This window comes from Symphalangus syndactylus, chromosome 11 (genome assembly GCF_028878055.3).
Source record: "Symphalangus syndactylus isolate Jambi chromosome 11, NHGRI_mSymSyn1-v2.1_pri, whole genome shotgun sequence".
In the NCBI taxonomy this organism is placed as follows: Eukaryota; Metazoa; Chordata; class Mammalia; order Primates; family Hylobatidae; genus Symphalangus; species Symphalangus syndactylus.
In genome coordinates, this window is record NC_072433.2 from 64723306 (window position 1) to 64745780 (window position 22475).

General features: G+C 43.6%; 1 protein-coding gene across 16 annotated transcripts in view; it reads left to right on the forward strand.

The window, feature by feature from the left end:
• PDE8B (phosphodiesterase 8B) overlaps positions 1-22475 on the forward strand; it is a 254887-nt gene that overhangs the window by 22661 nt on the left and 209751 nt on the right. For 7 of the 16 annotated variants that reach the window (XM_055232591.2, XM_055232595.2, XM_055232598.2 and 4 more), the window contains exon 1: positions 7654-8425. The exons of 4 other annotated variants lie outside the window; for them this stretch is intronic. In XM_055232591.2, the coding sequence (XP_055088566.1) occupies positions 8087-8425 (339 nt within the window). In that variant the 5' untranslated portion in view covers positions 7654-8086. Of the gene's footprint in view, positions 1-7191; positions 7208-7651; positions 8426-22475 lie in introns of those variants that run through there. 5 more of the 16 variants (XM_055232592.2, XM_055232596.2, XM_063612151.1 and 2 more) reach the window with 4 other exon arrangements.

The following is a 22475-nucleotide window of genomic DNA, read 5'->3' on the forward strand; positions in this document are numbered from 1 at the left end:
TCAAGGGTCAACTGTATTTTAAAGTTACAGTTGAAAACATCAGTGATTTCTAATGACTAGAATTTAGCCAAACTGCTTAGTCTGGCATTTGGCTCCCTGGTCGTAGTCTCCCCTGCCAGCCAAAATCATGTTATTCTCTTCTTCCATACCACAAACCTTTTTGAGTCATCTGCCTCTTTGTTCTTCAAGCATTTAGCAAGTGTTCCCACCTCTAGGCCTTAAGCGCATTATTCTCTCTGGAATGTCCTCTTTTCCACTTATTCAAATACTGTCCTTTCTTCCAAGAGCTATACTTTGTCTCCTCAGTGGCATCTCCCGGATAATTTCCACCCACAGTGATCTTTCTCTCTGGGCTTGGATTAATTTTTCAAAGCAAATGTTAACACAATTCTCTTGTGTGTATGTCTGTGTTCCTAACTGAATTGTCTGAGGGCAAATACTAAGTCTTTTACTTCTTCATATCCCTCACAGCACCTGGCACAGTGGTGGTGCTCAAACCATGTTCTCATGGCATCATGGATGGCCGGATGGATGGACGGATGGAAAAAGAATGATATTCCCTTTGATAAAGTTTTCTGGGAATCTTAGCTTAAATGTCACGTCCTCTGAGAAAACCTTCATCATCCTACCCCAGTCTCACTCTATCACATCAACATATTTTAAATCCCCATATAACCTTCATCACTACCAGAGAATTTGTTTGTCCTTCCAACTCCCCCTAATATCCTAAACTCCATAGAAATAGAGGCTGTTTCTGTCTTGTTTCTCAGTGCTTTGTTAGCATGTGATACATGGTAGCCACTCAGTAAGCATTTACTGAATGAATGAATGGATGAATTTAGCATCATATTAGTGTAATGAAATCTTTTGGAATGGATGATGTGCCTAGCAAGGTGTGCATGCAGGCAGGAGAAGGCCTGCTTAGAAAACTGAACTTTAAAAAATTGCCCATGAGATATTTAGGAAATCTCACACTCATTTAGAAACAGATGTGCCTTGTGCCTTGCTTTATACATTGTAAATGTTAAAAAAAAAATGGTACGAATTAATAATTTGTACCCTGACTTAGTGTTTTTTTTTTTTTTGTACCTTGACTTAGAATACCTAAAAACCTCAAAGTGCTATGTGAGAGTATTCATGGAGGCTGGGCGCAGTGGCTCACGCCTGTAATCCCAGCACTTTAGGAGGCCGAGGTAGGCAGATCACCTGAGGTCAGGAGTTCGAGAACAGCCTGACCTAAAAACTTCAAAGTGCTGTGTGAGATGAGAGTATTCATGGAGGCTGAGTGCAGTGGCTCATGCCTGTAATTCCAGCACTTTGGAAGTCCGAGGCAGGCAGAGCACCTGAGGTCAGGAGTTCAAGAACAGCCTGGCCAACATGGTTAAACCCATCTCTACTAAAAATATAAAAAAATTAGCTGGGTGTGGTGGCATGCACCTGTATTCCCAGCTACTTGGGAGGCTGAGGTGGGAGAATCACTTGAACCTGGGAGGCGGAGGTTGCAGGGAGCCAAGATCGCACCACTGTACTCCAGCCTGGGTGACAGAATGAGACTCTGTCTCAAAAAAAAAAAAAGTATTCATGTTAATCATTTGGCGAACAACAATATTTTTTGCAAGACAATGAATTTGTTTTCTAAATCTAGATTTTCACACAGGATGTTTCCCTTAAGGGTGGTAGAATCTACAGTGACTTCCATTACGTGGAGAAGTTGTTTCAGGGTCTTCCACCTTCATTTCTTTCTTCTTTTTCCAGTGTTATCATCCCTGCCTTAGGAGACACTGTCTAGTTACCCCGTCTGCTCACTGCCTTCTGGCGCCACCAAGTTTAGTTCTGCCTCTGTGCCTTTGTTCATGCCGTTCCCTGTGACTGAAAAGTTCTTGCTAAGGCCCAACTGACATGCCCCCTTCTTCGCTTCCCAATGACCATAACTACTATAAAAGAATTGACATTACCACTCATCTTTGTTCTGGCCCTTTGACACTCATGGATTGTACTACATTCTCATGTGTAAGTCCCATCTGCCTGATTGCTCTATAAGTTCCTTTGGAGTAGGACTGCACCTTGTGTTTCATTTGTGTATCCTTTTATGTCTGCTGTTTTTGTGAAATGTATTTGTAAGATTTTAGCAAATGAACGTTCCATCTCTCCTAGCCTGACTATTGGGGTCCAAAGTTCTGGAGGTGAGTAGCATTCTGGAGTCTCTCCTACAGGGCTAATCCAGCCCCTCCCTGTGGGGTGCTTGTTAACAGGAAGGACAGATCACTTTCGTACTATGCAGACTCAGGACCCAGCACTCGGTGGCCTCCAAGTTTCATGATGTTGACCTAAGGAAGTCAGATGTTGGCTGACTCTCCTCCTACACATTCTCTGTTTGCATTTTCTACAACTGGCAAGAGAAAACCGTTCTATGGGCCAAATCCTCTCCTTAGTTTCACTTGGCCTATGGCAAAAGGTCCAAGAAGTGATGCACCTATAGTTAAAAATACAACTTATTTTTACTCTCTTGAAAGAGCTGTCTCTGTAAACTCACTTGGTAGGACTATTTCACCATGAAAGTGGCTTCCCATGGCTTTCTTTGTCTCTCACTTTCTTTCTTCCTCTCTGTGTGTCTGGTTCTGTGAGGTTTCCTTTGTAAATGTGTATGCATTGGTTTCTCTGTCTCCACCTATCTCTGATTCTCTCCTTTTAAATTTATTTTCCATCTTTTACCTTCTGTCCAAAGGAAAAAATAATCAATGGAAATCCATAAAAGGAAATAGAGTTACCTAAATACTTTTTGTGGAGAGAATTAGGAAATATTACACTTGCTCATTTACGTGGCTTTTTATGCACTGAAACTGTTTTTCAGAAAAATAAATTTGTTGTTTCTTGTCTACACCACTTTATACTCACTTATGAACCTCAATATATGTTCATATATTGTCTATATTTGTAATCAATCTATGTACGTATCTGTTTTTAACCTAACATTGTTTTGTTAGGTTTTATATTACTATAAATAGTAATATTTATATGTGATTTGTTGAGCCATTTCCTAAGTGTTTGATGGTTGAATTATCTCCAGTTTCATTATCGTAGACAACATTGCTACCAACAACTTTGTACAAATTATTATATTTTATTATTCTGGCTTTTTCTGATGTACATTACCAAAAGATTACCATGATCTAATCAAAGGCATTCACTGACTTTAAAAACTAAAAACACAGAGCATAAAACTCTATTAAAAACAAACAAATAAAATAACCCCTTCCATTTTGGGTTCTAACAGTTAAGAGAAAGGCAAAAGACAAAGAAATGGGAGAAAATTATTCATTCATAAATTCAACAAATATTTGAGCACCTACCGTGTCCTAGGCACTGTTCCAGAAGTATGGGATCCATCAGTGAATAAGAAGCCCCCGAACCCCTGCCGTTGTAGAGCCATTATTCTAGTGGGAGAAGGCAGACAATAAACATAATAGTAAGTGAGCTAATTATATAATAAGTTGGAAGGTGATATGTGCTATGAAATAAGAAAAACAGCAGGCTAAGGGGAATCAGGAGTGGTAGAGGAACAATAGAGGTATGTGGGTTGCAATTTCAAACACGGGTTGGGAATAGGCATCACTGAGTAGGAAACGTTTGTGCAGAGACTTGAAGGAGGTGAGGAAGTTAGCCTTGCAAGTACTGATGAAGCTGCACAACAGGCAGAGGGGACAGCTACTGGCTTACAATGCTGGATATCCTGGAGAGACAATGAGGAGGCTGGTGCGGCTGGAGCAGTGAGGGTGGGCTCAGCAAGGTCGCCAGGATCCACATCGGGTACGGTCTTCGAGGCACTTATAAGGACTTAAACTTCAAGGAGGCTGTGGAAAGGTTATACTGGATTCACTTTCTTTGAAAGAACAGATGCTGGACCTGTCCTTAACCCCTGAACAAAGTCTCTGGGATGGAACCAGGGAACTGTTGTATTTCTGGCAAATTCCTCAGGGTGGTTCTGTTGTGCATGTGGATTCAGGACTACTCTTTCTGTTCAAAAGTCCCACAATTCTAAATATAAAATAATTTAATAAAAGGAAGCAAAAATTTCACAGCATTCTCGAATTTGGTGATTTAGAGACTCTGGAGATCATCTACGAAATTGAAGCCCAAAGCTTAAGTGACTTGCTCAAGGTTACACAGCCACAAGAGGCAGAATTCGGTTTCAGATTCACTCGTCTAACCCTGAATTCAGTGTACCTTCCACTGTACTGGGCTGCCTAATAAACGGTATCATTTCACTTATCAGGTGGTTAGATTTCCAATAGCTCCACCATTAGGAACATAGTTTGAATCCAGAAGCTCTATAAGGTTGATTGGTTGATTAAATATTTGGTTATCTAAAAATCAATCGGATAGCTGCTATTGTTTTAACCTTTACAGCTAAGAATCATTCAAAATGTATGAATCACATTTTCTGCTTCTCTAGAGGAATTCTGAAGAGTCATGCCATCTTAGACTTGGAAGGGACCTTAATTGTTCAGGATCTTGCAGTGCCTGTGGGCCATAATTTTACAGTTAGCTCTTATTTAATACTATTATAAAACACACAAGCCATTCAGGTGACCCTGGACATATTGGAGGTTTTGTTTTACAATATGTTTCTGATTTAGTTTACTTTCTTTTGATTTGCTTCTTGGATATTTCCTGTTGCTAAATTTTTCTCCACTTAATTATTTTTAAAATAGTGTTGGTCTTTCTGGCCTTACTCTGTAACTTGGGCCTAAATTTTATCAGCAGTGTCTGAGCTTGTAGTCTTTGCCATCACCTGGGATGCATTGAAGTGGTCAGTGGCAATTGGTTCAGAAATCTCTTCTATGGGCCAGAACTCAGGCTTCGGAACTAAGCTGTGGAAATGATTTCAGTTAAACCATTTCCCCTCCACTTGCACACTTCTGCAAGTTTCAGCAGCCAGATCTGTTCCAGCAATGGGGGCAGGTTGCACATTCCCACTGAGAACACTTGGTGGAGATTATAGGGACACATTATTTTTTTCTTTCACTAAGCCAGAATTGGCAGCTGAAGATGTGTTTGAGCTACTGGCTGCTTTGGGAATGGGAAGAAAAATGTATATCTAGTGCATTTTTCCTTCTATCTTCTATTCCAACAAAGAAGTTGCAGTCAATGAAAGGCACTGGTCCTAATATGAACTGTTCAGTTAACCCACTAAAGCAGCCTAGTCCTATTCACTAGCTACCTTGAGGTCACCTACTCTTTCAAGGCTTAATTATTCTTATTTTTAAATGTAGAAAGTTCAACCTAAATTTGTTTCTGGGTGACGTGTAGCTTCATGATTCAGCTCCTAATGTTCTCCACCAGAAGACTGGTTGTAATTTCTGTTTCATCACAGTCTTCTTGCCTTTCAAAGCCTCAGTGAGTGACTGGTGCTTTTTTCTGGGTGGTTTCATTGCATTCCTAGAGAAAACTCTGAAAAAGTAGACATGTGTCATGAGAATTAGCACGGTTCTAAATTTCAACATGTGAAGGCTGTCATTGATAGCTCCATGAAAGGTAATGACTGAAATGCTATATGCATTATTACAGATAAGCTTTAGGAATGATTAAACCCTGACTTGAACGTTACATCAGGGACTAGTATAGAGACTGCTGTTTTTGCAATTTAACTCTGATGTTGTTTTCCCAGGTCCTAAATTGTCCTTTGGAAGTAGAGCAGATGGTAGCTATGAGGCTTAGTTTTAAATGAATGACTGTCCCCATATCTCAATCTCGGCCATTTAATGTGGTGTTCTTATAGGCATGGATGGGACAAGGAAACATGGATCTAAGCAGCCTGGAAGGGAACTGTGGTGGAGGCTATGATGCCAGGAAAGGACTTACTCCTCCAGCTACTGGGAGTGCTGCCAGCAGAAAGCCCTTGGCTGAGCTGACATCTCCTAGGGGCAGTGCCTCAGCTGAAGAGAGCCACCTTGCCCAAGGTCGCTGAGGTGGCCTGCATATAAAGACTGGTCCATGCTGGGGTATAAAGGCCCACCAGAACAACTCAGAACCCAGCCCCAACTCAGAACAACTCTGAAGCATCATCCCACCTTCAGAATCCTCCCTGCAGGGATGCCTGAGGCTTGGTCAATTTCTCCCTCTGCTCAAGCTTGCCTCCCTCCCTTCCCTCCCTTTATTTCTTCCCACAAATGTTGACTACAAGAGCACTTCCTAAAAAGACTCCCTCTGCCTGCTAAACACCATCTCAGAATCTGCTTCTAGGAGGACCCAACCTGTGCAGAAATTTTATGAGCAATTTGCTTGTCCATTAAAAAGTACAGCATAGACTTTTTCCAGGTTATCTGGAGATGGAGCTTTTTTGTATGAAAAAAAGAGAGCTCAACTGAGAAGAGAAGCAAAGGTAGAAGAATAAGGTTCGACTCTTTCTCTGTATATCTGAATTTGGGATTGGGAATGATACCTTGCTTCTCTATGAAATTTAGAAACTGTCTTTTGAAGTCTTCATCCAGTCACATCCAAGAGTGGTCCAGGAAGAAAAAGGAAAATAAGAATAAAAAAAAAAAACACCTTAAAATTGGATACTTCTTTGTGCCTTGCATTAAGCCTCTATGTTATTGCCCTTGTCCGTATAAGCAACTCTAGATAAAATCCTCTCCTAGACCATCTAATTTATCTCCCCGTGCCATTGTGGCAATCGGGCAGGAATTACTGCGGGAACCAGTGACTGAATGGGCAGTGGTGTCTCGCAGCTGTTACTCAAGAGTTCACAAGGGAAGGATGAACAGCAGCCATCCTTCTAAAGGCATTCTTCCTCTCCTCCAGCACAGCTCAGTCTGTGCATACCTCACCAAGGAGAATGAGGGAAGGCCTTGTTGACTGCCCAGCCCAGAGTGTGAGGAACAGCAGTTGACATGGGCGGCTGGATGGGGTAGAAACCAGCATGAACATTTAGTGACACCTAAGGAAGAGGTGAAAATGGGGGAGAAAGCCAAGAACCATCAGACAGCTTCTTTCTGTTCTTGCCTTGGATCTTAGGGGAACGTATGTGTTCAAGGGTGCCTTCCTCCGCAGGGCCTCCCATCCCTTGGCATAAACTTCCAAACGATGAGTAGACATGGAATGGGCTTCTTCTGAAGACTGGGTCACCATCCAACTCAGCCTTCGGAGTAGGCGGTGGGGCTGGGGGAAGAGGACGGAAACATGAGGTCTCTCCATCACTTCCCGGGTGTGTTGAGAGGCAAGCAAATGCGGTGGGTGGGCCTGGGCTGTAGGGCCCCTGCCATTTCGGGAGGGGCCTCCTGGTGTTTAGCTCTGGGATGTGTGAAAATGTGTTGGTGAAAAGCGAGAGGCTTACACAGTCCTTCAGGGGAAGAGGGGCTGGGGCGCTGGGGGCGGCGTCGGGATGAGTGCAGAAGAGACGAGGCCTCTGGACAGCGGAGGAGGAGGGGAGGGCGCCGAGGCGCGGTGCCAGCTGCCGCGCACAGGGGCCCCGCGGCGGAGCCGAGCCGCGGGCACGCTCTGCCCTGTCGGGAGAGCTCGGGGAGCGGCGGGAGGGGCGGAGGGGCGCAGTGGGGCCCGGGCGGCTGCGGCCGCGGAGCCAGGGCACCTGAGGAGGAAGGAGGGTGGGAGCGAGGGAGGGAGGGGACGGGCGCAGACCGAAAGTGGGGAAAGAAGGTGCAGGCAGGCGGGCAGGCCGGCGGGCGCCCTGGCCCAGGGCCGCGGGTGCGGGAGCCCGGCGAGGTCGAGCTGGGCGGCGGCGGGGGCCGCGCCGAGGGAGGAGGGGAAGGCGGAGGCGCGGGGAGCGTGTTTGGGGCGCCGCGGCGGGGAGGGTGGCGGCCGCTGGTGCGCGCGGGGCGCTGTGTGTGCGCGCTCCCCCGCTCGGGGAGGAAGATGGCCCAAAAGGGAAAGTTGGGGTGACGCGCGCGGTCCCCGGAGGCTCGGCGGGGGGCACCGCGGCCAACCCGACGGAGCGGCGGACACACAGGCCGGGGGGCGCGCAGTCCGGGCGCCGCCGCGGCCGCCCCCTCACTGCAGGTGGCAGCGGGTGCGCTGGGTCCCGGCGGCCGCGGGCGCGGGCGGGCGCGCGGGGGAGCCCGGCCGAGGGATGGGCTGCGCCCCCAGCATCCATGTCTCGCAGAGCGGCGTGATCTACTGCCGGGACTCGGACGAGTCCAGCTCGCCCCGCCAGACCACCAGCGTGTCGCAGGGCCCGGCGGCACCCCTGCCCGGCCTCTTCGTCCAGACCGACGCCGCCGACGCCATCCCCCCGAGCCGCGCGTCGGGACCCCCCAGCGCAGCCCGCGTCCGCAGGGCCCGCACCGAGCTGGGCAGCGGTAGCAGCGCGGGTTCCGCAGCCCCCGCCGCGACCACCAGCAGGGGCCGGAGGCGCCACTGCTGCAGCAGCGCCGAGGCCGAGACTCAGACCTGCTACACCAGCGTGAAGGTAAATGCCCCGCGCTGGCACACGCTGTGGGGGCCGTCCGCCCCGTCGGCGGGGCTTGCACGGGTAGGGGGCTCCGGCGGAGTTGGGTGACCGTGACGCGGTTGGTTTGGAGAGGTTGTCACTAACGAGGAGATTACTTTTCATTTGTGGAGATGATGGGAGCCCAGGAAATGTGATCAGAAAAAGGTCCCTGGAGGGGTCCTGGGAGCGTCCTTAGCTGGTCCTGGGGGACCGGGCGGGGAAGGGAGCGCAGAGGGAAGCAGGTGGGCTGGCCTGTTCCTCCTTGAGGGCAGGAAGGCTGTGGCTTGGTTTATGCAGGAAGAGGGGTGGGGACCATTGAGAGCATTCGGTGGCCAGTCCTCTTGAATGAAATCTGAGCACTGAGCTGGATTTGCATGCCTTGTAGGTGACTGGTGCAGTTGCAGCACCAGGATAGATAGTGCCCCACATTCGGATTTTTACCTGGGATTACCAGCCAGGCTGGAGTCTCAGCACAGGGACCGAGCATAGGGATTTGTGAATGAATGAGTGTTCGTGTTTTGAGAAGAGATGTGGGAATGGAGCAGAGTGGAACCTGTTGTTTGTCACTGTAGCGTTTCTCTGGGTTGGCTGCATCCTAGACAGAATTGAGAGAACCGGGCCATGAGTTCGGAGTGTCAGCAGAGCCACCGTGAGGGGACGTGGTTTCCAGTGCAGTACAGCTGTCTGAGGATGATTCTGCAGATACAACTGATCTTTCCAGAGAGTGAGATTTTGAGAAAGTGGAAAAAATTGTTTAGATGGTTAAAGCAGTCGCTAAATATTTATTTCTTAAAGACAGAAGAAAAATAATTATTTAAATAGTGTCCTCCTGTATGGTCTCAAAGTACTATTAAATCCAAGAGGCTTTTCGTTGTTTAAATCTGGGCACTGGGTCTTTTTTCCTTACAGCAAACAAGATAACAATGGCATATCCCATTGTACAGAGAGAAAAAATACTCCTAATGTCAGATAGAATCACAGCCTTTACCTGGTCAATAGGTTACCAAGAACCATTCCATGGATTATTTGTCAAAGACACATTTGTATTTTTAATAGTTAAAAACTTGGTCTTCATTAGATGAAGTCAGCCCACAGTGGAGGAGTGAGGAGAAGGATAACATGTTTTGGCTTCAGTCTGGAAGTCCAAAAGTTTTTTAATGAACCTTTTTTTTTTTTTAACAGCATCTGATTGTTTAACATGAAGCTTGACTGATGTTTGCTTGTGGTTGCAGTGTTTCTCTGGCAGTAATCACAATCACCATTATAATAAAAGCATCATTTATTGAGCACCTACTATGTGCCAGGAGTAAGCTTTCTCTCCTAACTAGTGAATGTTAACAGTGTGATCTTAGCATAGCATATCTGAAGACTAGAGTCTAGGATTCATGACAGTACAAACCCACCAGTTGCCCATTCGTTACAGAGGCATGTGCTGAACGCTATACTTTGCTTTTGTCAAGCTCTCTCTCTCTCCCCCTCCCTGTTCACACAAAGTTAGCTTTAGGAGCAATTTTCAGGGATGAAAATGTTAAATTTGGTGAAAATATTAAGTTGGGGTATTATCAGTAAAGACCATCCTTTTGCCTGATGGTTGAAGACCTGAAGCAGTAGTTCAAAATTGTGACAGCCCGTGAACTTCGTGATACTTTTTTTGGTTGCTCCAGAGAAATTGTGAATTTTTGTTTTCCAGAATATCAATAATCTCAGTTTAGTACTTGGCAACTTTAGCTACTCCATGTTTGTTCAGTAGAAGAAAGAATACTGAATGAACCCATTCTGTACATTTTTAATACTTCCCTCAAGAGGCTGCTTAGAGACCAAATGAAGTAAAAACTGAAGGGACAATGAGTCCCAATTATTAGCAGCTTGTATAAACTTGTATAAATCTCATTGCTACTTGACTTAAGTGTTAAAAGGCTTGACCTAGGTAGGAGCTGAACTCATTTTGCTTTATCAACAAGATTCCCAAATAAGCTTAATTCACTCTAACCCATTGCTAGGAATGTTGGAAATGAAACCGCTGGTTCATTGACTTAACACTACTTTGCATTGTGTGGATCTCAGAAAGTATATATTTGAAGTGAAATTTGAGACCAGAGTTATTTATGCAAATCTTACAGAATTATTATCACAGAACTGCCCTAATATATTTAATAGTATCATTTTAGGCCTGTGACTCGGTGTCGTATTGTCTTTTCTCAATCTTAAAGTTCACATGTTCTGTGCCCTTTTGTTGCTGAGATAATTTTATAAAAACTTTACATTCATTTTTTGTAGACTAAGCATTCTTTTTTTGCCTTAAGAGTTTGAGACAGTTGCTAGGCACGTGGTGGTGCCCCACCCCTTTCCAAAGCACACAGGTGGAAAAATAAAATGTTTACCATTTGGTCCTGTTTACAGTGGTGGAAGGTTGTAATAGTTTCCACCCCATCCCCCCGACCATTTTACATCAATTATGAAGTGTATCCTCATTATCTACTTGGCCTCTGGTATTCCCCAGAGTGCAAAAATGTGTGCTTGATCTCTCTCTCTCTTTTCTAGCAATAATTCTTCTCATTAAGCTTTTAGGATGATGAGGCATTATGATGTCAAACATGATGTCAACAGGAACCTTCCTGAATACCTAATTTGCAAAAAAAAAAAGGATTATAAGCATTAATAATTCATATGCAGTACAATGATATCACATGGGTTTCCATTTCTGGTAAGGAGTTAGATTTGTCTCCCAATTGCTGTGAAAATGCAACTTCCTAGCAATTTCTTTCCTTTTTGCTTGCCTTTTCAAAAATAGTACTCCAACAGGAGAATCCTGCAGGATGTTCACTCTTGATATTGTGCCAGTTTTGTAATTCTTCTTCAGAAATCCTCAGAGGAGATGGTTGAACCTCTCTCTGGGAAGAACCAGGGATTCTTACAAGTTTTCTCATACCAGCTGTTCCTACTTGGGAGCATCTGGGACTAGACAGCCAGTTGTAGAAAAGAATCTTTATTGACAATATTGTCAACTTGCTATGACTTCTGTGTAGGTTAACTCTTTTGTGAATCAGACACAGGATGTTGTTAGTTTCCAGATGGCAGCATCACCAGCTCCCCACTTTCCCTCCATTCATACAGAATGTGCTCATTTGTTCATTCAGTATTTGTGGCCAGACTGTGTTGTAGGTGCTAGCGATTCAGGAAATATCTATGAAATTTGGCAAGCAAAGCCTAATGAGGAGGATAAATCTCCTGTAAAATGGTGTGCCTAAGCCAGTTATTAGTGACTGCTATGTTTTCTGTTCCATAGCATTCCAGAATTTGTGAGGATAATCGTGAGTTGACTATGTATAAAGGGAAAATAAATAGATACTCCACTGACCTTATGGTAAATAGTAATGAGATTTTATTTGGGGGAGGAGTAGAGCTATTTTGGAAAAAAGTCATTTTTGTTTTCTAAGTCAGTGTTTTGGAGTCAAACTTTACGCAAGAATCGCCTAGAGAGCTTGTTAAAATATAGATTGCTGGACTCCACTCCCAGAGATTCTGATTTAGTAGGTCTTGGGTGGGGCCTGAGAATTTGAATTTCTAACAAGCTTCCAGGAGATGCTAGTATTCCTGATCTAGGGACCACATTTTGAGAACCACTGCTTTTTACTGAATTAAATTATCTGTCGTTGACCAGGTGAATGAGGTGGAGCCACCTCTAGCAGAGTGCATAGTACCACACTGTCTTTATCTGGGGTACTGGTCATAGCACTGCTTTCATCTTAGTTCACTTCTGTTTGGGAAGCCTGCTATCCCTGTACAGGAAGTCAAACTCTGAGCCTCCGAGATTGGCTAAAAAGTCTGTAAGTGAGGAGTGTTGGATCATGTAGCCAACTCTGGTTTCTTGAGGTTAAGTTTTCCCCAGGATCCTTTTGGGTTTGTACCGGTCCTAATATCTTGCTTTGCCACCACAAGAGAAGTCTAAAGCAAGGCTGATGTTACATGACACAGGTACATATTCTCTTCTCAGCTCTTGGAATTCTTGCTAGGCCTTTCACCATCATTTTTCATTTTAAAATGAAGTATAAAGTTTAGTAAGCTCAAGTGAGTCCTGCAAGCTGATTTCATAAAATCCAAGTTTGCCTTCTGCCATTGTATATATGATTACAATTTAGTCCTTTCTTTTCCCAGCACATTAATTAGAATGAATGAGCACATTTTCCTTATTTTCACGACTTTCTTCAGTAGTTCCATGAATTTTTAAGGACTATCAGGTAATTCTTCCTTTTGAAGGAAAGTAAGTCCTCAAGCCAGGATGTAACATAGTATAAGCTGCCAGCTGTTCAGAGATGATATAGTTTCTACTGAAATCCTGTTTTGGTGACCAGCAGGTATGGCCTGGGCGCCAGCAGGACAGAACATGCTGGTGAGGGCAGGGCAGATTCTGTGGCACTAAACTGGTCATGGGTAAAGGCCAGTAATCAAAACAGTAATCAAAATAGGAAGGAGGGAGTGAGCCCCGTGGAACCAGGTGGGAAGACAGAGTCCAGAGTTTGGACAACCAGCAAAGTTGGAGGGGGACAGGGAGCAGGTGGGTATGTTGGGGCCAGGCAGGCAAGGGAAATCTAGAAATTAGTGGTTCAGCAAAGGTGACAGCTGTTGAACCACGTTGAAACTTCTGATTGGGGAATAAAAGCTGCCTACTTTCTGTTCTATTCAGGAGGCTGTGGTGACCAATCAGAGGGCTGTAGGTAACTTTGTGAACCCAGCACCAAATGACACAGGACCAACCAACCAGTCCTTCCTTGCACCCCAATCAGACAGAGTCTGGGCAGGAAACAGACTGCACATCCAAAAGGGTTAATTCAAAATAATCAAATGAAGGGACTACTGCAAATATTTTGGCAGGATGAAGGAAAGACAACAAATGATGCTGAAGCACCCTAGGCTAGAAAAAGAGGAGCTGTTACTACCCCAGAAGAGTCAAGGGGAGGGGGTGTGCATTAGTCCATTTCATGTTGCTGATAAAGACATACCAGAGACTGGGTAATTTAGAAAGAAAAAGAGATTTAATGGACTCACATTTCCACCTGGCTGGGGAGGCCTCACAATCATGGCCGAAGGCAAAAAGCATGTCTTACATGGTGGCAGACAAGAGAATGAGAACCATGCAAAAGAGGTTCCCCTTATAAAACCATCAGATCTCGTGAGACTTATTCACTATCATGAGAACAGTAAGGGGGATCTGCCCCATGATTCAGTTACCTCTCATCAGGTCCCTTTCACAACACATGGGAATTATGGAAGCTACAATTCAAGATGAGCTTTGGGTAGGGACACAGCCAAACCATATCAGGGTGGTTATGGGAAGCTGAGAAACCAGGGTAGTTATGGGAATCTGAGAAACCAAACCTGTAGGTCAGGGAAACCCTCAGAAGCTGTAGCCTTCAGGAGGACTGGGCAGGGAGGGAGCCAAAGCAGTAAATGCCCTCATGACATTGTCCTCCCTTTCATCAAGCTCCTGCCGGTTTCCACATCTGGAAACCAGAGGGAAAAGGAATCTGTTGATTGGGGTTTCCAGGGTACTGAGCAGGGTGGAGAGTGGGTCTGGAGGGGCAAATGAAAAATATCCTGAGCATATCCCAAAGGCTGTTCTTAACAGGCAGTAAGAGATGTTCAGTGTCACCGGAGCTGCCTCGGTATAGATAAACTCAAATTGTGATGGGCAGTTTGATGATTGTCTAAATTAATGGCATTTTAAAATGGCCACTCAATTCACTGTTTACAGTTCCTGTTTGATGACTAATGATATTAAAATATGTCCAATTATCTTGGTTGGAGACCTCGAAGTTATTGCTGTAAACATCTTTCTCTTCAGTTCATTCTGTCCCCTGACTGCTGATACACGTTTTTTATCACTTCCTCTGTCCCCTGCCTGCTATCCTTCTCCCTATCCTGAACTCAATGCCCAAGGGTGGAATGGGGGAGAAAGACCTGAGCCTCATAAGAGACTCAGGACCCAGTCTTATCAGTTTATTCCATTTTTTTTCTCAGGTTTTATTTTCCCACTTTCTATAACCTTCTCTCCCCAGGCTCAAAAGTTAAAAAAAAATGAATTTTGCTATGTGCTTATAAGGTTATATTTTCAATAAAGAATGTGTACATTTAGAACACGTTTAAAAATATTAAAATATGTCCAGGAATTTATTTTTAAAGATAGGTGTTACCTTTACCCTACAGTGGAAGTCTTGGTAGTTATGTTTTAGTAGAAAACACTATTTTTTTTTTTTTTTTTTGAGACGAGGTCTCACTCTGTCACCAGCCTGGAGTGCAATGGTGTGATCTCAGCTCATTGCAACCTCCGCCTCCCAGGCTGAAGCTATCCTCCTGCCTCAGCCTCCCGAGTAGCTGGGACTACAGGTGGTGCCACCACCCTCGGCTAATTTTTTGGTATTTTCTGTAGAGATGGGGTCTCACCATGTTACCCGGGCTGGTCTCAAACTCCTGAGCTCAAGCTATCCACCTGCCTTGGCCTCCAAAGTGCTGGGATTACAGGCGTGAACCACCATGCCTGGCCCAAAACACTGCATTTCAACAAGTTGTAGTATATATTAGTTTAGAATTAGTTGTTCATGGCTCCTTCCCCAGTCTCTTTTTTTCTCCTATCAGCAGATAATAGTTAACTTTTATTTAGGATTTTTCTGCTTTACTCTTTATCATTGATTTCTTTCATCCCCTCCTTTCTACCTCCTTAGGGAGAATGCACAGAAAAGTAGTTCCTGAAGTAGAATTAGCTTACTCTGCTGAAAATTTGCTTTAAGAAGCTTGTGATTGCTGTAATAAAAATCAAGGAACTATTTTGCTTTTGGATAATCCATCAATGAAAATAAGAATGTTTCATGGTTGCCTCTTGTTTCCAAGGCGTTAAGTTTTCATGCATGATTTGTACACTTTGCAACAAGGTAAACAGGATAGCTATAATAATATTAGTGGTTATTTAAGTTCTTGCTATTTGCTGAGCACTTTATATACATTGTTTCACCAAATCTGCATGATTTTACCTGATCTGCTATGAGCTACACATTATCATTTTCTCTTTAGAAAAGAGGAAAATGGGGCTGCAAGAGGTGGGATAAATTTCCCAAGGCAAGGACTGAAGTTTGAAGGCAGGAGGGTCCGAATGGTCTCTCACCCCATGAGCCCATCCCTTAAGTGTGTTGCACACTCAGGCCTGTGGCCACACAGCCTGAAGCCCCAAGTGTGGCTGGTCCTGGAACTGCAGTTATTTAGAGCAGAAGGATGATAAACAGGCAGAGGGAAGGGGAGCAGGGAGCCTCATGAGATTTTTTCTTTCACATATCCACTGTCACCCCTTCTATTAACTTGAACTAGAGTGTTTTGAAGTTGGAGAAGAATTAAAAAATGCACACAAAATGTGACAAGCCCTGGCACAACATATTGTCATTATTTTCACTGAACACAGTGCCTGACACTTTGTAAGTGCTGTACAAATAGTAGCTCCTCTTATTTTTATGATTGCTATTATTACTCTTTGGGTAACTAAAATGAGATTTTGGTTATTTAGATGTAGATATTTTTGAAACATGTAATTGTTTTTTATGGAAAATGTATCCCACACTTTCAAGTACATTGATTTGGCCAACAGATGAGTAACTGGATTTATAGGCAGATGTGTTATCCCAAAGCCTTGCAAACTGTCTGCCACAGACATGGGTTTTGTCTGCTTCACTTGGATTTCCAGAGATGACATAGTAGCATCTTGCCAGTCCAAGGCCCAAGCTGGGGTTTGGGTTCCATGACTGTTGAGCCTGCACTCAGCAGAATTTAAAGGTCAAGGCCTTAGTGTTATACTGAGGTGGTTCTCTGTGGAATTCTTTGGTATAAACTTGTAGCCTGAAGCCTCAGTCTCTAATTGCTCTTAGAAGCATTTTGCATGAGCTCGGTTGGTTTTCTTATTGCTGCGTTTTGGGTGCTGTCAGACACAGTATATTGTTGGGAAAATGATACACTGTACATCTAAAACCTGTTTTCTCTCAAATAGGAAGATGTAATGATTAGTTCCAGGGACTCAGTTGCCTGTGTGAGTCATAAAACTGAGACAAGACCCTGAATTTTGGAAATTTTTATAGGAAGATGCATGAGAGATTTTAAAGCAACCTATCACCCAGGGTACCGTATAAAGGAAAAGGTGCCGTTCTGACGTCAGAACCACAAATAGCATTAAAGCTCCGGAACTGGAAGGTGATGACAAGGGTTCAGGATAGCCAGAGCTTTTCTCCACTCCAGGGTTCCTGCTGAGGGAGCTTCAAACTAGAGCAATGACCAAATGGAGAGACAAATACATTTATGAAGGCCAGTGATGACCCAACAATCCACACCTCAGCCACTAGTGGTCCTGGGGCCTTGTGGGACATACTCATTTTCGGCTTAAAAAACTGATTGACAGTCTTGGCCAAGAAATGGGGTCTCTGCAAGGAAACAAAAGCCACCAATAGCGTTTGGAGCTGAGCCTTAGTTGGAACTAGAAGTCTCTTTCCCCCACAATCGGGAGTGTGATGCTCAAAAGAAGGATGGCCAAAGAAAGACTGAAGGGAGCAAGGATCAGCTTAGTCTGTGGCTGTGCAAGCATTGGGTGGATACCACCTTTCATCCCAGATCCATCTGTCATGTGCAGCCTCAGACACACACATGCATGCACTCACACACACCTGCTCTGGGAAGTGTTGCTGGGACAGAACACCTAGGCGGGTAAGTTTGCAGGAGACTTCCTGCTCTCCCCCTCCCACATCTATAATGCTGGGTCTGTGAAGCCAGTTTCAGGACCCCTCCTCACCCAGTAGACTCTTGCAGGTCCTCCTGTCCTTGTGGTTGCTGCCCTGCCCTTCTTCTCAGTCACATGTGGAGCCCAGGGTGAGCTCTCTGACCCCCAGGCTGTTCTCTGCAGTGATCTGGCCCATTAGGACTGTCAAGCCCTGGGACTGGCTGACTGACTGTGGAGCCTTCATGCCTTGGGAGGAACAGGTGAGGGCAAGGAAGTGTGATCCACTTAGCCTGATCTCCCTAAGGGCAGTGGTAGAGGGGAGTTTCGCAGACTTTGTTGAGATTTTCAAGAAGGGACAAGGAGGTGGAGCAAAAGGTTGGAATCTCTTATTATATCAAAGGTGAGAACTTTGAATTCTAAAACACAACCAGGAAATGCTTTGGATGAATGTGAAAGGCAGTGTTCACTTTTATATGCAGACTGTATGACAAACATTAGTTTGTAAGGCACCTAGTTGTTATTGGGGAAAGACTCATATAAAAACATGTTATATGTGGCATTTAGGTTTCTAGGTTAGCACAAAAAAGTTTTAGCCCATTATGTAGCTGGAATATATTTACACTGTTGAAACAATATTGCTGTGAAAGAAACATAAAATTGAATTAGAACTCCCATTTCTTTTGTATGGGTGTCCTTTGGGAGAAGCGGGTTTAATTAGAGGCTGATGAAGCAGATGAGGGAGAATTCGTGAAGTTCCTTTAGGGAGTAGTTATCTTTAGTGATCCATTGTGTGCTGGGGAGCTGAGGGGCTCAGGTGGTGTTACTAACCTCACATTGCTGGGGAGGAAGCGGAGGCACAGGTGGTTCAAGTGGCTTGATCAAGATCACACAGCTAGGGACTCAGAGCTACATCTGCTCAGCCGTCCTGTTTTCACTGTCCTATTTTATCTCCAGGTAAAAAGGGGTGTGTCTAGCTTCTTTGTGGCACTTATTTTCTGTTTCATCTACAGATAGCTCAGTTGGTATCTTTTAAATATAACTGTTTTTAAAAATAAATCATAAAACCATTATATACCAAAAATATGACAACTTAATATCAACCACACTTTTCTAATTGTCTTACTACTTATTCTTTTACTGTTTGTTGGTATCCAAACAGTAACTCCACTCATTGCAGTTGGTTGCTATTGCCTCTTAAGTCTCTTTTAATCTGTAGCTTCCCCTTCCAGTCTCTCTTTTCTATATACTTGCAGTTTGTTTGTTGAGGAACCTGGGTTGTTTGTCCTGTAGATTTTCCCCCAATCTAAAGTTTACTTATTGCATTCCCGTGATGCATCTAACATGTTTCCCTGCCTTCTGTGTTTGCTAGAAACTGTAGTTTGATTTAGAGGTTTGATTGGATTATACTAAGTTTTGTAGGGTGGAGGCTGTCTCTTTTCTGTGATGCTAACAGAAAATCGGAGTATGCTAAGTTTTGTAGGATATTTGGTTGCCTCTTTTCTGTGATGCTAACAGATAATCCAAGTATGCTAAGTTTTGTAGGATGTTTGGTTGCCTCTTTTCTGTGATGCTAACTCTTGTTAATGATCATTGCTTATATCCATTAGTCATCAGAGGTTGTAAAATGGTGATATGCTATCATTTTGTCTTCATGTATTCATTGGAATGCCTCAAGAAACTTTTTTCAAGAGTTGACTCCCTAGCATTCTCCTAAGGAGACAGGAGTTCTTTACCTGTTAATTTGCTTAGTATCATGATGAATCGTTATGGGTTTATGTATATTTGATGTGTTGATGCATTGCAGTTATTAAACCTATTTGTGCTCAGACTGCCCAGTTTTGACTGAAGGGAGCCTATTCAAGTTGGTGAGGCACTTTTCTTGAAGAAACAGTTCTAGCTAAGTTGAGTGTGTCCTTATTCGAAACTCATTGTTTGTAGATGAGGACTCCACTGACCACCCTGTGGGTGGAGGCACATCCTGGTGTCCACCTAGCACTCTCCAGTCATGCCAAGGCCCCAAACATCGTGGAGCTTTTGAAAGGAGGCGTTTCACAAGGCCCCCTTGCAGCTCCTTTGCTATAATTTTTGTGGCTACAAAAAGGTAACCTGGTGTGAAGGAAAGGTGCTCACTGACTCCAGCTTGAGTTCCAGCTCTGCCCTGTACAAACTTTGTAACTTTGGAGAAGCTGCGTGATTTCTCTTTGCACGGTAGGTATAATGCATCTCTAAAAGGATTGGTACAACCTAGAGGTACAGTCCCTGTAAACCCTCTAGGTTCTCAAGCACGTGTGTGTGTATTTTCTGCCTTACACTAAGGCACTACTCTAGGTTTGGAGTGATAAAAAAAAAAAATGAATATGGTGGCCGGGCGTGGTGGCTCATGCCTGTAATCCCAGCACTTCGGGAGGCCGAGGCGGGTGGATCACGAGGTCAGGAGTTCGAGACCAGCCTGACCAACATGGTGAAACCCCATCTCTCCTAAAAATACAAAAATTAGCCAGGCGTGGTGGCTTGCACCTGTAATCCCAGTTACTCAGGAGGCTGAGGCAGGAGGATTGCTTGAACCTGGGAGGCAGCCTGGGTGACAGAGTGGAGACTCCGTCTCAAAAAACAAAATACAACATAGTTCCACATTTCAGGAGCTTCCATTGTTTGTGCCCTATATTGTTGTCTTCTGTGGGAAGGCAGTGTGTTCACTGAGTGCCGGCTGGCTGGCAGGAGTTACGGATTGGGAATTGGGTTCTTCCAGGCGAGACACTCCTACTGGGAGAGCACGAAGAACTTGAGCCTGAGGGGTAAGTCAGCTGAAGACTGTAAGGAAAAGCCAAGGAGCAGACAACTGTACAGCCACAGACGGGGGCCAGAGGCAGAATTAAGGTCAGGCTTTCTAAGCCTGGAGCTCAACGCTGCCAGACATAAATAGGATCCAAGAGAACTGATTAAGAAGGACTCTAAAGCCTGGTGGAGTTGATGGCTGAGAATACCCTTGGGTGTTATGGTTCAGAGACTGCCAGATAAGGCTTGCTTTGGGTTGAAGCTCTAAAGCAGCATTACCCAATAGAAATAAAATATGACCCAGCTGTAACCTGCACATATAATTTTAAAATTTTTTTATGAATCACATTTTTAAATGTCAAAATAAGCAGGCAAATTAATTTTAGTACATGTTCACTTAACCAATATATTAAAAATATTATTTTGGCATGTACTCAATATAAAATTTGTTAATGAGATAGTTTACATTCTTTCGTTTTTTTTGGAACTAAGTTCTTAAAGTCTGGAATGTATTTTACGATTACACTGCATCTCAGTAGGGACTACCCACATCTCAAGTGCATAATGACCACACAAGTAGCTACCATGATGGAAAAAGGGAGGAAGAAAGTGAAATTTACATCAAGGTTCTAAGTCAAGCAATTACAATTTGACATTGTAACTTGACAAGTATAGCACAGTAGTGGTGTTGGTTTTTTGTCTCTTAGTTTGTGGCTCCACTTTTGCTTCCCCATTTTCTCCTTTGTATTATATGAGGCTAGAAGTCTGCAAGCTGCATCTTCCACATTACTTTTCCAGATGATTTCCTCTTAGATTCCACAGGTAGGAGATACTGGCAGGAAATTGGAATGCGAGAGAAAGGAACAAGCGATAGCAGTGGCCCCTGCTAAGTGGCAGTGGTGCTGCCTGAGTGGCGATGATGGCAGCCCCCTCCGCTGATCAGCATGAGTGTGGGCTGGTGGGTGTCAGCCCAGGGTGTTAACAGTTTATTGTCTCTGGATGTTACTGCTTTATCTTTTTAGTTTCTCCAGCTCTACCTCCATCTTCCCTTTGTTCATCCATACCTTCTAACACCTTTGTAAACAGTTCACTACAGCGGTATTTCTTCTTAATATATATAAAATGGTTTTTGCTTTTCTCACTGGACACTTGGGATCTGATGTCAGAGAACTATGCTGTACTGTGGTCTTATATGTACCATCTACGTGGTTCTATGGCTTAGCTTCTTTAATTTTCACTTTCTTCTAAGGATAGAAAAATAAGGATAGTGAAATTTCTGACCTCGTAGAGTTGCTGCAAGGATGGTATAATCAATATATGTACCATTGCTGGCTTTGAATGTAGCACCCAGTAAGTATTGCTTATTATTGATAATAATATACAAGCCAATTTTTGAAGGCTCATAATTGAACATTTTTTATTATAGAAAAGTTCACATGTATACAAAGGTAGAGAGAATAGGATAGTGAAACCTCACGTGTACATCCCCCAGTTTCAACAGTAACAAATTAAGACTATTCTTTTATTTATACCTCCTACTTTCCCCCATACTTTGAGATTCTTTTAAAGCAAATCTAAAACATCCTCTTATTTCAGCTGTAACTATTTCAGTATGTAACTCTGAAAGATAAGGACCGTTTAGAAAACACAACCATAATACTATTAGCAAATCCCTAAATTAACATAATTTGTTAATATTATCAAATACAAGATAGTGTTGAAGTTTCCCTATCTCATAGACATTTTCATTTAAAGATTTTTTTAATCATCTTTCAAATAAGATCCATCTATTGCAATCAATTGATATGTTTCTAAAGAATCTTTTAATCTGTGAGTTCCCCTTCCTCTCTTTCTTTTTCTCTTACAATTTGTTTGTTGAAGAAACTGGGTCATTTGTCCAGCAGAGTTTCCCACAGTCTGGACTTTGCTGATTACATTCCTGTGGTATCATTAACCACATTCTTCTGGCCTTGTATTCCCTGTATGTTGGTATTTAGATCTAGAGGCTTGATAGGATTCAGGTTTATTTACTTGTTTCTTTTTGGGAAGACTACTTTATAGGTAGTGTCATGGACCTCCATCAGGAGGCACATGATGTCTGGTTGTGTCTCTTGGTGACGTTAGCAGCCACTGATGATTGTTGCCTAGATCAATTAATTCATTAGGGGTTGCAAAAGCCTACCATTCTTTCTACAGTGCTTCTGGAATGCATCTATAAAGATAAACTTCCCTCCATCCAATAGTTGGTTATCCTAAGGTACAGTTCATATGAGAAAGGCAGGGCAAATGTTTGATTCTACTCTTCTATTTTCCAGTTTTCAAAATAATGAGTTGATTTCCTAGCATCCTCCAAAGGTAACCAGTGATGATTTTTGAATTCCTATAAAATATCAGTTTATAAATATTAGATGTGTCATAGTCCATTGCAGTTATTGTCCTTACTGGTGCTCAATTGTCCTGACTTTGCCTACTCGGAGTAGCCACGTTGGCTCCTGTGTCCTTTTCATA